At 45.4% G+C, this 15,918-nt stretch overlaps 1 protein-coding gene across 1 annotated transcript in view; it reads right to left on the bottom strand.

Annotated features, from left to right (window-relative positions):
- The window catches only part of SRRM4 (serine/arginine repetitive matrix 4), a 148,648-nt gene that overhangs the window by 15,349 nt on the left and 117,381 nt on the right, over positions 1-15,918 (bottom strand). Inside the window, exons 7-8 of the mRNA XM_073312368.2 lie at positions 11,404-11,502; positions 9,132-9,294 (exon numbers count right to left, since the gene is read on the bottom strand). Of these exons, the coding sequence (XP_073168469.1) occupies positions 9,132-9,294; positions 11,404-11,502 (262 nt within the window). The remainder of the gene's footprint in view (positions 1-9,131; positions 9,295-11,403; positions 11,503-15,918) is intronic.

Raw genomic sequence — 15,918 nt, 5'->3', positions numbered from 1 at the left:
GGGGTAGGGTGGGAATAAAAAGAAAAAAACCCAGAAAAATTAAAATCCCTCTGGAAATAAAAGGAATACAGATATTTCTTTGTGTGCTTTTTTTCCCCCTGTAGAAGGTATAGCTAATGCTCTCTAGTGACCTCTAATAAAGTCCCTAGTGTCTTGCGGATAGCATCCACTTACCAATCAAGAATTCCTCCTTTAGTAGGTAAGGTGTAAGAAAAAGGGAAGAGCGGGCAACATAAGTCCATCATTAGAGTCTCAAATTACAAGAAAAAACATAAACCCTCTCTTCAAATCCTCACCGTCAATTGTTTGATTCTTTTCTATTTAAATTTCAAGCCTTTTTTGTTTTGTTTTTAATCATGTTGTTTAGTAAATTCCTCTAGGTTGATTATTTGGGATGACAAGTCACTGATTTAAATAAATCCCCATTGATTTCATGCTGGCCCACAGATACACTGAAGTTCAAAAAAACAAAATAAAATTGAGAAAAATCTAAAAAAAGGAAGGAAGGAAGGAAGGAAGGAAGGGAAAATATTTTCCCTGTGGTGTGTTAGAGAAAGGCTGGGGGAAAACAAAGACTTTGATCCTGCAATCTGATCTGTATGGGTAAAGCCCTAAGGCCACAGACAGCCTCACTGATTTCAATGGACCTGCATGCTGGCAGACCTCCGCACCTGTGCAGAATCCCAATGACATCAATGGAGTCTTTGTAGGGTCCAGGGTCCACATGCATGGGTCTGATTGCAGGGTCAGGGCCAAAATTCTATGGCTGTCAGATGGAACCCTGAAAATCTCTTTAAGGACTTGATCTATGTCCCACTGAATTCTAGGGTTGCCAACCCTCCAGGATTGACCTGTCGTCTCAATTAAAGATTAATCTTTAATTAAAGATTATGTCAAGTGATGAAACCTCCAGGAATACACCCAAACAAAACTGGCAACCCTACTAAATTCAGTGGAACTCTTGCCATTGGTGTCAGTGGGAGCTGGGCCATGTTCCCAATCAGCAGTCAGATTGGTGGCGGGTGTGGTCCAAGGACAGTATAATAAATGTGCTGTTGTTTATAAGAGGATCTCAGATGATCTTTGGTGGGATCTAATTTAATAAATAACATGGGGCCTAGTTCTGCAATGCAGACTCAGATGAGTAGCCCTTACTCATGGCAGTAACCCACTGAATGCAAGTGGGCTGCATGATCAGGGCCCTTAGTGTGTTTAGCCTAAACATCTTCAATGTATATTGGCTTATTACAAATGATGCTGGGAACTACAGCTCCAGGGCCATATCCTCAACTGGTGTCAATCAGTGTTGCTCCAGAGCTGTGCTGATTCACACCACCCCCACCCGAGGATCTGGCCCTCAGTTTTTACAACATGCACCTCTATTTGGCTGATACATAAAATACTGTCCCTCGTTGCTTTGTGCAGAGGGGAGCGATACAAGCTTAATGCTGAATAAAACTAATGTGAGCAGGGCAGAAAATGCTCCTGTGCAAGGTGGCTTTCAAAGACCTGGGTGTCACTCATGACCTCTGACCATTCCCCTCACAAAGCGCATTAAATGCTCTAAGGCTATGTGCTTTTAACCGTGGCTGCAGGTCCGGTGGAACAGAGGCACGTTGCCTCGGTACGGCTCTCCACTGGGGTCAGAACAAACATGGATCCGCCAGAGGTCACAGTTCACATCGAGCTTCCCATAACACTTTCTGCAGCCAGTCAGACGGGGCCGTCTCAGGAGGCCTACCTGCTCACATCATCTAGTTCCCGTCACAGTGGGTTGTTCTCTTAGTCTAATCCAAGAGTTGCTAAATAGGGTGGTAGGATCTGATTCGGCGGCAGGGGCAAATCAGCTTTGCAACAATAGTAAGCTAAAATCACTGACCAATAAAGCAAAAGTGGAGTTACTGCAAAGGAAAAGCTGTCGAAACACAGCACAGGCTGATGATCCAAGCTTTGCCATGATCACTTTGCTCTCCGATAGTGCCTCGACGTGGAGGATCTCCAAGCAGGTTACAAATATTACGGAACGAAAGCTCCCATCACATTTCTAAGGGAGGTATCACCAACCCCGTTGAACAGGATGGGCTAATGAGACACAGAGAGGGGAAATGACTTGCACAGGGTTAGTGGGGGACAGAAGCCAAATCTCTCAAGTCACTGTCCAATGCTTTAGCTACTGCACCACACTCTCCATACTTGGGGTTCCGTGCTTTGGGGCAATGGTGGTCCAAACACAAAGGAGTCAATGTGATGCCTTTTATCGGACCCACACATACCTTTTGAGTAGAGCTGTTTGGAACATAGAAAGCATTTTGCACAGAACAGAAATTTCCCAGCAAAGAAATGCTCCCATCTTCCATCAGAGGAGTTCCCCAGAATTAGTGATGAACGCAGATGCTGTATAGGAGATTTCACCACTGACTCCAGTGGGAGCAGTCAGGCCCATCATGGGTTGGAAAAGGAACCCATTGGCCCCCAAATATTGTGTGTGAAAATAACCTAGCTGTTGGTCCCCAAATGATATCACATGATCATTATTTACTGTTCATATTAACGCAGGTTGGGATTTTCAACAGAGTCATGTCCAGTTCCATTGAATTGGCATCAACCCTTAGGCTCATTGGAAAGCAAACAGGGCCTGAAAACCCTGCGAGAACCGGGGTTTCACTATGTTAGTTGCTGGCAAAAAACACAGTGATTTTCCTTCTCGCTCATTTCCTACCTCAAGAGATGGGGAAGCTAGTTGAGATCATTCATTATGGGGATCTGGAATATAGACTGGAATATGCTGCCAGATTTGTTTTAAGAATGATTAGTATTTGGATCTGAACCCAGGTTTAGATTTGTCTGGCTTTTGGCACCCCAGCCCCTATATTTATTTTTAATTTAGAGCAAAGGTTCATAAAAATAAAATTCAAGCTATTCTACGAATACACAGGTAAGGAATCTTTGGATAAATTGCAAAGTGTCAGAAAATCTTGGGTTTGGACTCGTCCAGCATCGATGCTGAAGGATTCTGGCTGATTCTGCAGGTACAAACGTCTGTCCTTCCCCTCACCCCATCAATGTCCTAAAAATTAAAGATCCTTCTTCTCTCTGCCAGGAAACCCATTAAATGTTTCTTTGCTCCCAGCATTTCCAAAGTAGCTCCCTTAAGGTGCCTGTAAGAACTGGGACATTTGCTTTTGTTTCAGCTTTGCTAAGGTTTGGCTTGGGAGTGGTCATTGTTCTCCGTATACTGCAAGGTCATTTAATAATTTGAGAGTCAATACATTCCCCCTTAGGCCTCAGTTCAGCACAGCACTTCAGAATGCAATCAAGCCCCACTGAAGTCAACTGGACTTAAATATATGCTGAACTTTAAGCACGTGCTAAAAAGTTTTGTTAAATCTTCTTTTCTTCCCCTTGCAAATTCCATTTCTTGTGTCAACATTTTAAAAATTAAGTTAACTCTTGAAATTTTATGTCCACATTGAGAAGAGATATGGGATCCTGATTCTCTCCCCTTTGACCTTTCCTATCTCCCTGCCCAATTCCTCCTCCTTGCCCTATTCAAATGTCCAATAACATTTCCAGAGGTGATGACACAATCATTGCACCCCTGACACCCAGCCCTAACGAGCCAAATCCTATGGTCCTTGCTCAGTTTTGATTCTATGGGACGTTTTGCCTGAATAAAGACCTCAGGTTTTGGCTAGCGATGCTGTTGACCCTTCATAAGTGCCTGGGACTTGCGTGCTATACCCAGCTCAGTCATCCATTGCGTTAACCTAGTCCCTGTACCAGCAATACTGAGCTAAGAGGAAACATGAGGAAACACATGCCCAGTGCTGCATATTTCACATCCGAAGGCCAGAGGGCCTGGCCTGGTGTAATAGCAGGTAGTCAGGGAGTGGAGAACAGCTGTCTATTCCCCCCTCCCCCAACATTAGTGACAACCAGGATGGAACTAATTGGAAGGACTTCCACTGTTTCTGAGACAGCTGGCACAAAATTCAACCCTGAGCCAAAGGACCAGCATCTGCATCACTTCAGCCCTCAAAATAGGACTTACGAGGGGTCTACTTGGTGAACAGTCCTTTTGCTGCCCTCCGCTCTGGGGTGAAATTCACCACTGATCACCCCTAGTCTCCCTCCTTTTGCTGCTTGTGAAGAAGCATCAGCCATATGAACTATACACCGAACACCATATTTGAAACACTGTACAGAGTTCAAGTGAATTCTAATGGTCTTTTTATTTGGGGGGGGGCATGTTTTAAAGTGCCTAGTCTTTTATGGCCTTAATTTGCTCTGTGTGAACATTAGGATCTCCCCCTCCCCCCCCCCGCCTTCCCAACTTCTAATAAGTAATTAAATAACCTCAGGAGACTTCGCTTCTCTTAGCTTTGGCTGTGGGAATCTAGGGTTGCCCTTGAGGGAACCAGCATACTTATTTATTGTTTTTCTGTTTCAAATCATTATTTAATCAAAATGAAGGGCGGGAAATAAAGAGGCCCTCACACTTCAGAATTTAATTTCTACTGAAATCCTACATCAAGAGACCACATGGCCTACTAGATTACAAAAATACAATCACGAAGAGTATTCCAATTAAACCGAACAAGTCCATTTACTGTGCTACAAATTGCCCCGTGGAGAGATATGGCTATACATTTTCTCAGCCATATGGGGAATGAGATCTTGCCATGAGTAGCTCTGCATGGCACGGCTTATAGTTGGAGGATTTCTTTCCTGGGTCTATGTCTTTTGGAAAACTCATTTCAAAGTAGCATTAATTTCTTTTTTTAGGAAGTGCCTAATCTTCTTCTTCTTGGCATGCTAATAATGAGAGGAATAAAGCGTGTGTGACAATGACCCCATCGAGTCTTGCAGGTTATACAGTCGGCACAGACTGCTGATGAGCTTCTGGAATTGGAAGTACCACTTGCTGACAGGGGTCACTTGGGAGAAAGGGGCCATGTGCTCAGCAAGCTTTTAGGGAGATACTGTATTACTGATTTCTGGGCCAGACCCTTAGCTGGGGTAAACTGGCAGGAGTCCCTTGGCTTTAATGGAGTGCTGCTGATTTACCCCAGCTGTGGATCTGGCCCTCTCAGTTTAAGCCCCGTTAAAGTGAATGGCTCTGTATAAAAATACCGATGCATGGAAATAAGATACAACCGCAAAAGGCCCAACCCTCTATTCCCGACTCAAGCAAAACTCAATGAAAGCATCTGCTGTGATTTTGAGGAGAGCTTTGCCTGCACAGAGAGCATAGGATTGGGTCCTTGGTACAATAAAGGCTAGGCTGAGTCTATTAAAATGATGCCAGACACCTATCATAAGCAAGAAGAGAGGGATATCACAGTGAGGCGCGTTTATCGCTGCACTTGCTGTTTGCTGCTGGATGTCTGTCTGCACTCCCATATGGCCTATATCAGACTGGAGTGGGAGTTTCCAGCTGAGTCCAAAGTGAACATTTGTTGGCCTTGCGAAATCTCATCAGCCTACATGGTTGGAAACAAATGCTCTGGAGAGGCTCTGAATGGAAACAGCCGGGGGTGTTGCAGACCAGGTTTGAGGTGCATTGGCAGAGCAGTAGCACACGCCCACCCTCTGCTGGACTCCAGCTCGTGCTCTCCGCTTGGTCTCAAATATGCCCAGGTCAGTCAGACTGTTCCATCCTGACTTCAGCCCCAAGCAGTGCTGGGATTTTGGCACCGTGCAGGTCTCAGGCTGGGACCAAAAAATAGAAACCAGAATCTGCATATTTAGATATGCAAATAACCCAAGCATTTTTTTTTTTAACTTTTTACCCTTGAACTTTAAGGAGAATGTTTATCGCATTACATGCTGCTGGGGTGTTAAAAGAAACTCCTTCCCTACTTAAAACCAAAAATGAGGGCTGGAAAACATGGAACAACTTGCAGTCAAAACCAACCCCCCTTGCAAGGCTTCTGAAACCCTCCCAGCTCATACAGAGACACTCTTTGCCTTGGCTGGCACTTCCCCTCCTTCATCTTCATGTTAGCACAGAAATAATTAGCGCTGCTTGAAATAACTGTACCCCAAACCTCCCTATGGGCTCGCAAAAAATTTGGCTCAAGACTATGTTTGTTCTAGCCGCTGATAAAAGGCGTGTCAGTGGAAGTCAGGGGGCTGGAGAGTGGTATCTGTGTCCTGTCTGCTGCAGTCATCTTCATCAGACACAACAAAGGCAATTAGATTCATATCCTACAGGTATTTATATTGTTCAGTTCAGCTAAGACTTCCTAAAAGCACAGCAGCCTGAAATATCTCTGTATCAGTGTGGAATAAAACAGCGGCAGCAGGTTAGGGGGCTTGTTATTCCTCTGTTTAAAAATAGATACTGCACATTACCCTCAGTTTCTCAGTGCAACGAGGGGTAGCCATGTAATCCGGCTCTGAGTAGGTTTCCATTGTGGCTGCTTGTTATTAATTGTTCAGCAGAGAGAAAACAGAGGAAGAGGCTAGGAAATTTATTACAGAAAAGCAAAGAAGCATGAAATTATTGGTTGTCTTCCTGTATGTGTGCTCATCCACGTGTATATAAGTGAGAGACAGAGAGACAGAGAGATGCAATGGATAGCACGATGTGTTTTTTTCTAATGATTTACAGATAGAGCTGGTTACAAAATGGTTTTCTTCTTTGTGGAAAATACCAATGAAAAAGAAAAAAAAATAATTCATGTCACTCCTCCCCCCGAAATAAAATGTCAACTTTTTTCTTTTGGGGGAGGAGGGGGGAGACGGACAGAAAAAGAAGGGAGGAACCTCAAAAAAAAACTTCTGGCCAAAACCAAAACACTTAGATTCACAAATGCTGATGCAGTGGCTCATGGGAGTTGCCGTTTGGGCTCTCATGCTTGCATTCTCAACTATGGGCCCGGCTTCCTAGTCAGATGACATCTCCCATCATGCATCACAATCTCCCCTCTGGCTGCACTGCCATGATGCATCATGGGAGATATAGTCTGACTTGGGAATCCAACCCACAGAGGACAATGGGTGGTATGAAGCAATGAAACTACAACCCCCATGAAGGACCATGGCAGCATTGCTGTATCAAAATGTTTTGGTTTTTCAGCTTAGGTTTTCAGATGTCCAGTTTTTCAACAAATAGTCAAAATTTTCTGCAAAAAGCAGATATATTTTATGCAAAATTTAATGTAGTTAAAAACCCAAATTTCCAAAAAAACCCCAAAACCCAAAAACTCTTTTTGATGGAAAAATATTCAACCTGCTATAGACCTGACCACTTTAATCCACAAAAGGCAGAGTGAAACCACAAAATAGGTGTATCTGGTCATTCCTAATGCATGAGATTAATGTTTATTCATCTTTACATTCTCAGTTATTCTTTACACGATCTTTAAGGCCCTTATTCATGAAAAGTGTCCCTGTTCAGGACAATACTGAAGCATGTACTTAACTTCAAGCAGGTGCTGTAAGTGCTTTCCTGAATCATGGCCCAAGTGTGTATATTTTTCTTTGGGATGAGGGAGAACACTGACAGATTGCATACTAAATATACTGATACATTTTTGTTATCAGAATATTTGCTCGTTAGTAGGCTAAAATAGAAAGAATATAGATGTCCCGATGACTTATATTCCTCACCCATAACCTGCAGCTATATCTAGAAACACACTGAGGCTGACATTTATCTGCCTTGTGTGGTCACTTACACCTATGCAAAGGGAGTGCAGAGTGCATGTACCATGCTCTATCTTAGATCGTCTTTAGAGGTTTCAAAATTGTTGTAGTTATTATCCTTTGTGGCAGTTGGTCTCATGAGGGAGCCTGGCTTTGGAGACAGAGAACTAGAAAAAATAGTACCAATTAAGGTCATTTTTAAACTCTCTAAAAGATTTCTTGAAGAGTTTGTCTGTAAAATAAGTGGCTTATACAGAAAACATGATGGTACGATGCAATGTAACAGTTTGACTGGCCATCCTTTGGGATGAGCTATTAACGCTTTCAGTTTCACCACTCACCAGTGATGCAGCCATGCGAAATTTCACGCCAATAAAAACTTCACAGCTCACCATTCCGTGACATCTCTCTCTCTCTCTGCATATGTGTGTGTATCACACACACACACAGGTGTGTGCACATGTATATGCAGCTGTTTCTAAAATAACACACACACAGATTCTCCTCTCACCGATGTTGGTTTTACATCGGTGTAGCTATTGAGTCCAGTCATGTTAGTCCTGATTTACATCTGCTGTATAAGTGAGAGAATTGGGCCTATAATATATACAAGTATGGTAGCTCGGAGGGCTTAGTGCTGTGTTCAGACCCATCCCTTATACTGTACATGCGCAGGCCTGATTCCTCACTGGGTTGCACCTTGTGTAGCAGTTTATCTCTGTGCAAAGTGAGTTCATACCGATATCTGGCAGCCCTTTACACCTGTTTCACACAGTGCTGCACAAGACGCAGTGTGGTGGAGAATCAGGTCCTTATTTAATTCTCTCTCTCTCTCTCTCGACGAAGACAGGATCTAGGACACGGATTATATTCTCTCTCTATCTATCCCAAAAGATACCCCAAGACATTGGGCCTGACTCTACCCTCCACACACAGCCCCCGTTCCTATCAAGAGGAGCTGCCTACAAGCTCAGAATTTGGCTCTTCGGTTGGTCAGCAAAGAGGAGCAATGATCTGAAAAGAATCCCGAAAGTCAACAAACATCCCCTGCCAAGAATCCCCAACTCATTCAATGTAAATGTTTCTTTCATATACGTTTGACTCTCTTGATCCCCCCCGAAGGACTAAGCCACTGGGCAAAAAGACCAGCGAATATAAGTTCACATCCAGCTGAGCAATGACTGCATAACAAACACTTCCCCGTAAAATACCATCACTGGAGGCTGCTTTTTTGTTAAATGTCCCTTATTCATTATTCATAGACTAAAGGCTTATCCTGCCCCACCCCCAGTGTGTAAGCGCTGAGGGAAAGGAATGACTTTTAATATGTCGGAGAACAGCACCATCAATAAATAATATAGTTTTAAACCAACTTTGTCTAACATAACTGTAATTGAGTTATAAAAATTTCATACTGGATTTTTCCCCCAAGTTTCTGTGGCTAGTCTGCTCAAGGAAGCAGAATACAGAATACTTACTACTTCCTTAGCCGAGAGGAAGCTGTAGATCTGAAGGGTTTGGCTGGGGGAATGGCTGGCCTGACCCTCTGCAGAGATGCTTCGCTTCTCAGTGCTCTTTGAACAGTGCTGGGAGCGTCTTCGTCTTGCTTTATGGCCTTCCTCCCGAGACCTGCCGCTGTGCCTGAAGAAAGAGAAACAAAATCAAACCATGATGAATTCTGATTAGTATTATTGATTGTATTGCAGCAGTGTCCACAATGTCCCATCTTCCATGTAAGGAAGCCATTTGTCTGGGACAGTCCTCTTTTAGTGTGCTTTCGTGCCCTGTCTGATACTGGGACAAACCCGGGCATAGTTTTGTCTGGTATTGGACGGAGGGCACCTCTTTAAGAGTGTGCCCCTCTGCACCCGCTGGCATGACCTCAAACGCATCGTGCATGCAAGGTCACGGCAGGGGAGCAGGGTTGTGTGCACTACAAGATGGCACTCCCCCGCCTGTGTGGCATGTCTTTGAATGCGCCGCGTGTGCGAGATGATGCCGGCGGGTGTGGAAGCAGGGCAGCATGCTCTTAAAAAGGTTTCTCCCACTATTCCCAGAAGCACTGGGATGCCCAGTATTCTGGGAACGTGAGAGTGGCCACCCTATCTGTTGGCTCCACATGTCGGGTGAAAGTCACTCCTGTGCAGGGAGCCAGCACCAGGCTTACAGGAGGCTGTGTGGCCTAGTGGATACAGCACGGGAGCAGGACTCAGGAGACCAGGATTCCATTCCCCACTCAGCCACTGGCCTGCTGGGTGACATTGGGCAAGTCAGTTCCCCACCCTCAGTTTCCACATCTGTAAAATGAGGATAACAATGCTTACCTCCTTCATAAAGTGCTTTGAGATCTGCTGACTGAGGTGCTGTGTGAGAGCTAGGGGTCATTATGGGTCCACTACACATAGGTGAATTTCACCCCTTTGATTGCTGCCTTGAGGCAGGTGATACTATGGCTGGCTGCTGGAATTTGAGAGAAAAGGTGGATACTGACTCCTATTCCTATTTGAGTTTCTTAATGTTTTGAAACTGGCCGACTTGTGATGAGTTTGGACCCTGATCCAAAACCTCTGAACTTTGGAGGGGTTCAGAACCCAAACCTGGACTCAGATCCGAGTTTTACTTGGTAACAGCCTGGACGCAAACCCTGTTTCCGAACCGCCTTGCACTGTAGTGTGGGAGATGAAATCTGGATCTGACTTTTGTGGCTTGTCTCCATCTCTATTTGGAGGGGGCTTAAAACCCCGGAGGTGACATGCCTCTGAGAGAATGCAGCCCTGTCCACCTGCTCTAACGTGTTCCATGATCGTCTTGTCCTCACACTGCATTCCCTCCTCCAGCGATCAACAACTCTTCACCAACTGCTGCCACCAAATTCCTTAAAGTATCTTCTTTGTTTTTAAATTTGAGTATTTGTGTAAATGGCAGAGTGACCCAAGCCAGGTCTAGCGTGATCCCGTCACGCAGATCTTCCATTGCCCAGCAACCCTGGCATATACCACCACCCTCTCTGCCCGGCCCAAAACAAAGATGGCTACTCGTGTCAAAGTAGGCAGCTGTATAGTGACAATGGTAAATAGATCCACCAGGTATGAGAATCACCCATGTGCCAAGGCCTATTTTAAGGGCTTAAAAGTGGGAGTTCAGTGGTGCATAGGCCTTGGGCTGGTCATGTTGGATATGACCAGGGGGAGGTTTAGGTTGGATATTAGGAAAAACTTTTTCACTAGGAGGGTGGTGAAACACTGGAATGCGTTGCCTAGGGAGGTGGTGGAATCTCCTTCCTTAGAAGTTTTTAAGGTCAGGCTTGACAAAGCCCTGGCTGGGATGATTTAATTGGGTATGGGTCCTGCTTTTGAGCAGGGGGTTGGACTAGATGACCTCCTGAGGTCCCTTCCAACCCTGATATTCTATGATTCTATGATTCTATGTGCTTTCAGGTCACTGTCACCCTGGGAAACTAGGATGATGTTAAGCTGCCTCCCTGGCAGGATCATCGGCAGCAGGGATTGAACCTGGCACCTCTAGATCTAAAAGCATGAGCCTCTACTGCTTGAGCTAAAAAGACCCCAGCCCAACCCAGCATAACATAGTAGCAGGCTCAGCCACCTCTCTGCGTGACCTAGCCACCACTGGAGGGAGACAGAGCATCTCAGTGCATGGCGGTGTTTACACTGAGCCCACTAAGCTCATTTCAGCTGTGCCCCTGAAGCTAGGCAAAAGGAAAATCAGCTCAGCAAAGGGCACCATTACCTGCTTTGGCAGCTAGAGGAGAGGGAATCGGAGCTCTCCGAGCGAGAGTGGTACTGGCGATGGCGGTGGCGGTGGGATTTTCGTGGCCGGCTACGAGAGCTTTTGAGAGTGGAAAGAAAGCTGTTCATTAATCGAGCAGACAAAGGCGGCCCGAGATCCAGCGGATGGAAGCTGACGCTGGCAACAGACAAAATGGAAATGAGGTGTACATTTTTCTAAGCCATGAGGGCTATTAGCCATTGCTTGGAGTTTACAGATCAACGCCTCGTGCCTTTCCAAGAGATAGGCCGTAGCTCACCACACGTCGCCGAGCTCGGTGCGGAACCACGGGGTGGAGTTCTACGGCCTGTGCTATGCAGGAGGTCAGACTAGAGGACAGTAACGATCCCTTCTCGCCTTAAGCTCTATGAATCTATGCATCTGCCAGGCTGGAAGAGCACATCTGATCAGCCAACATCCTTTGGGCAACTGTTAACACAAACTATTCTGCAGGCTGGGATCTCCTTATTTCTGGGCCTCCTTGTCAGCTAGTCCCATCAGCCAGGTCACTCCACATGAACCTCTCAAGGTTAGGCCCACGTCCCTTTCCACAGGGAGGGTTTATTGATAAACGGAAGATGCAAGAGAGGCTCAAAACAACACAAAATACACGGTGACGGACATCTTCCCTGCTTCCTTCAGCTGGGACGCGGAGGGACATCTTTGCCCCCCAGATAGCTCTTTCCTGGCTACTACAGAGACCTCTCGCAATAGGCTTTCCCTGAGTCTAGGTCAATCCCGTGTGCTGCCCCTGCTTAAGAGTCAGCAAGCCTTAGATCTGTCTTCTTGCAGATCATGTACTAGCTCCTAGTCATGTGCTCTGTGACCACCCAGTTTTAAAGGGACAGGCGCAGAGGGATGCGCCCATGTGCCCCAGGATCCAGAGGCCTGTTCCACTCCCTCTTTGCTCCATTACAGCGGTTACTGTTAGGATAAAGATATTCAGGCCTGTCTGCAAAGGCCTGTACTTTAAGAATTTAGGTGTATTCTTATCACTTGGGTAGTTCTAGAGGTATAAAAGAAAGAATCAAAACCACTGTCTGCCCATGTAAGGGCCTTCTCTTACTGTGACAGTCTGAGGCCCTGTTCTTAGGCTAAGGCCTTTGGCTAAGCAACAGAGGCAGCCATAAACTGTGAAGTGAACAGTCACATCCTCACATTCCAAACTAGTCACATTGAAATAAGGTGCTATTGGGCTGTTAGGAATACAATCCTGTCCTGATAGTTCCTATCACCTCCAGAGAAAGGGAAGTGCCTAGAAAATGTAATAGGAAACTTAGTTTGATAGCATCGTGTCTGGCAAGAACTCACTTATCAATACTGGGATGTGAAATCCTCACTTCTGTATTGTTTTGTCATTATAGTTCCCACTTTGCTATTTTTTGTCTGTATAATCTCTGTCTGGTTCTGTGATTGTTCCTGTCTGCTGTATAATTAATTTTGCTGGGTGTAAACTAATTAAGGTGGTGGGATATAATTGGTTACATAATCATGTTACAATATGTTAGGATTGGTTAGTTAAATTTCAGGAAAATGATTGGTTAAGGTATAGCTAAGCCGAACTCAAGTTTTACTATATAGTCTGCAGTCAATCAGGAAGTGAGGGGGTGGGTGTGTGGGTGGGGGAGATGGGAACAGGGAATGGGGGTGGAGAAATTGGAATCATGTTTTGCTAAAGAGGGGAGATGGGAACAGGGAATGGGGGTAAGGAAATTGGAATCATGTTTTGCTAAAGGGGGCGATGGAAACAGGGAATGGGGGTGGAGAAATTGCAATCATGTTTTGCTAAAGAGGGGAGATGGGAACAGGGAATGGGGGTAAGGAAACTGGAATAATGTTTTGCTGAGGGCAGGAATGGGAACAGGGACACAGGTGTAAGGCTCTGTGGTGTCAGAGCTAGGAAGGAGGACACTAAGGAAGGAAACTGGAATCATGCTTGCTGGAAGTTCACCCCAATAAACATTGAATTGTTTGCACCTTTGGACTTCAGGTATTGTTGCTCTCTGTTCATGCGAGAAGGACCAGGGAAGTAAGTGGGTGAAGGAATAAGCCCCCTAACAGTTACAATTGATTGTAACATTCTTGTTGACTGCCACTAGGGTTGCACTCTGCAGTGGGCATGACAGGGGGCTTTTGGTGGCAGCTATCAGCTTCAGTGTTTGTTCCTTTCGGTGGCTGGTCAGAGCCCATAGTTTTGGTGACATTTTAGGTATCTGTGAAGCCTGGATTTTTAGCCAGGAGAGGGCAGGTGCCAGTTAATGGAGATAGTGATTGTTAGCCAGGAGGGGATCGTTAGCATGGGGGCTGAGGCATGATCTAATTTTGGGGCTTTGTTATTTGACCATGTGCGTTGTTTTATTTAGAAATGCTGGATTTCTGCCCACATGTCGCACGATTGGGGTGCAATAAATCAACCTCTAATAAAACCAACAGACCATCTGCTTCAGAATTGCATCTCCCCTAATACAAAAGAATATCCCACTCAGAGCAGATTGAACACTGCAAAAGCTGCTGGTGAACATTTACTTAAACTCTCGTTGGCTGTTTGGTTTCATTGTTCTTGTACCTTATTATTATTTGCTCTGTGCTGATTTTGGCCAGTTTGGTTTTTTTGCTCACAGGAATGTTCGGGGAATGTGTTGCCAACTCATGTGATCTTATCACAACTCTCATGATATTTGGTGTTTTTCTTAAAGCCCCAGCTCCTGGAGGCATGAAATTTGGTGAGAAACTCAGCAGTCATTTAGAAACCTTTCTAACCTTGATCACTGCAGAGAAAAGCTTTGAAATGTAGCCCAACTTCAACCTAAAAAGACCTCAAAAGGCAAAGAAGAACCACCCCACCTTGATTATTATTATTTTAAAAAAATCTCACCATTTCAAGCCAGTCATGATTTGGGGGGTTTGGTTCATGACTTTTGAAGGCTTGGAGTGGGCAACAGTGAACATATGCCGCTTGTACAAAGATCTGTGTCTGTGCCTTCATGTGAAAACAAGAATACTCGCTATTCAACATTTACTATCCTTGTTAATCTTGCGTTTAAAGCTTTTGCCATCCCATCGGGGTGCAGAAATGGTACCATCTGCCTTAGGTGACCAGTCACGCACCGCAAATAATGAAGCTCCGACGAGAACATTTCCTCCTCTGTCCCAGTGAACGAGTAGCCGGCTGTGTTCTTGCCAGGAAAGGCCCACTGCAGATTGGCTCAAACCAGAGAGACTCTAGCAGTCTGGATCAAAACCCCGCTCAAGAGATCAGAGTCTGCCCTGGGGACAGCTACTGCTTGAAACCACACAGTTTCCTTCACCTGATTTATTTCAGTTCTTCTTCTTTACTTAGCAGCAGGTTCTGCCACACTTACAGTCAGTGGTGCCTTATTCCATGAGTGGGGCTATTTGTGCTGAGTATTCGATAAGGCAGGAATGTTAAAGGAGTTAAAGGAATGGGGGGAGCACGACACCCTCTCAGGCTGTGTGCATAGAGGGTGTTTCTCATTTTGGCTGGAGTGGTGTGAGCTCTCCTGAGTCAGGGGACTGCAACCTTGCCCTAAGGGAGTGAAAGCAACAGGGAGCAACATCCTGACTGTGTCACAGATTAAACATCGCAGGAAGGCATGTGATCATTCTCCTGACGCTGGGCTGTTGTGGCATGAAGTGGCATGTCTCAGAGTCAGGGGTCATTTTTGGTCTGTGCTCTGCAGTGCTGGTCACATTTCCTCTCAGCCTCCCGTCCTGAGTGCACCCCTCCTGCAAGACTGCGCTGAACCCTTTGCAGGAGTTCGGATGCCCTTTAAAGACTGAGGTAGTGTCCCAGCTGCGTTAGCATACCTTAGCCAACTGTCCCTCTGCTCCCCGAAACATCTCTTGCTTTTCACCACATCTGGGGTCATAGGTTCAAAGAAGGGTCCCATGCTACGGGTGCAAATTACATACGCGCATATTGCACGGGTAACGGTTTTTGCATACACTGTATGTGCAAATGGACACTTGTACACCCAAGCCACCCTTTGCATGCCCAATTGCATGAAGTCCTTGTGTCCATAATTACCCTGCATACATGTGAATGCATATATTTTGCAGGATTGAGGCATGTGTGGAGTGTACATCCTCAAAGCACATTGCTACAGCACAAAGAAAATGTGGTCATTGGGCTTTCCATGTGCCAAGCCTCCTTCTGACACTATTGGCCATCTCTCAGAGGTGCTGTACCTTCAATTTTCCACAAGCATCCAGCAAGGCCAAGTATGAGCTGTGCATTTTGCACCTGCCCCGGAGCAGCTCCCTGCCCTTTGAAACGGCAGCCCTCATGCTTTGATCTTTACGCTCCAAGTAGAGTTGGTCAGAGAAAAGGGACAAACATTTTACAAACTTTTTTGGATATTTTCCCCATCCCCAACATGAAGTTTTTCTAGTTTCAAAATTTGAAATGTTCAAGTTTGGAAAACACTGACCAGCTCTAATTCAAATCCTCCTTGG

Source organism: Lepidochelys kempii, chromosome 15, assembly GCF_965140285.1.
Source record: "Lepidochelys kempii isolate rLepKem1 chromosome 15, rLepKem1.hap1, whole genome shotgun sequence".
Classification (NCBI taxonomy): Eukaryota; Metazoa; Chordata; order Testudines; family Cheloniidae; genus Lepidochelys; species Lepidochelys kempii.
Note: the sequence above shows the minus strand (reverse complement) of the source record. Positions and strands in the feature narration are given on the sequence as shown.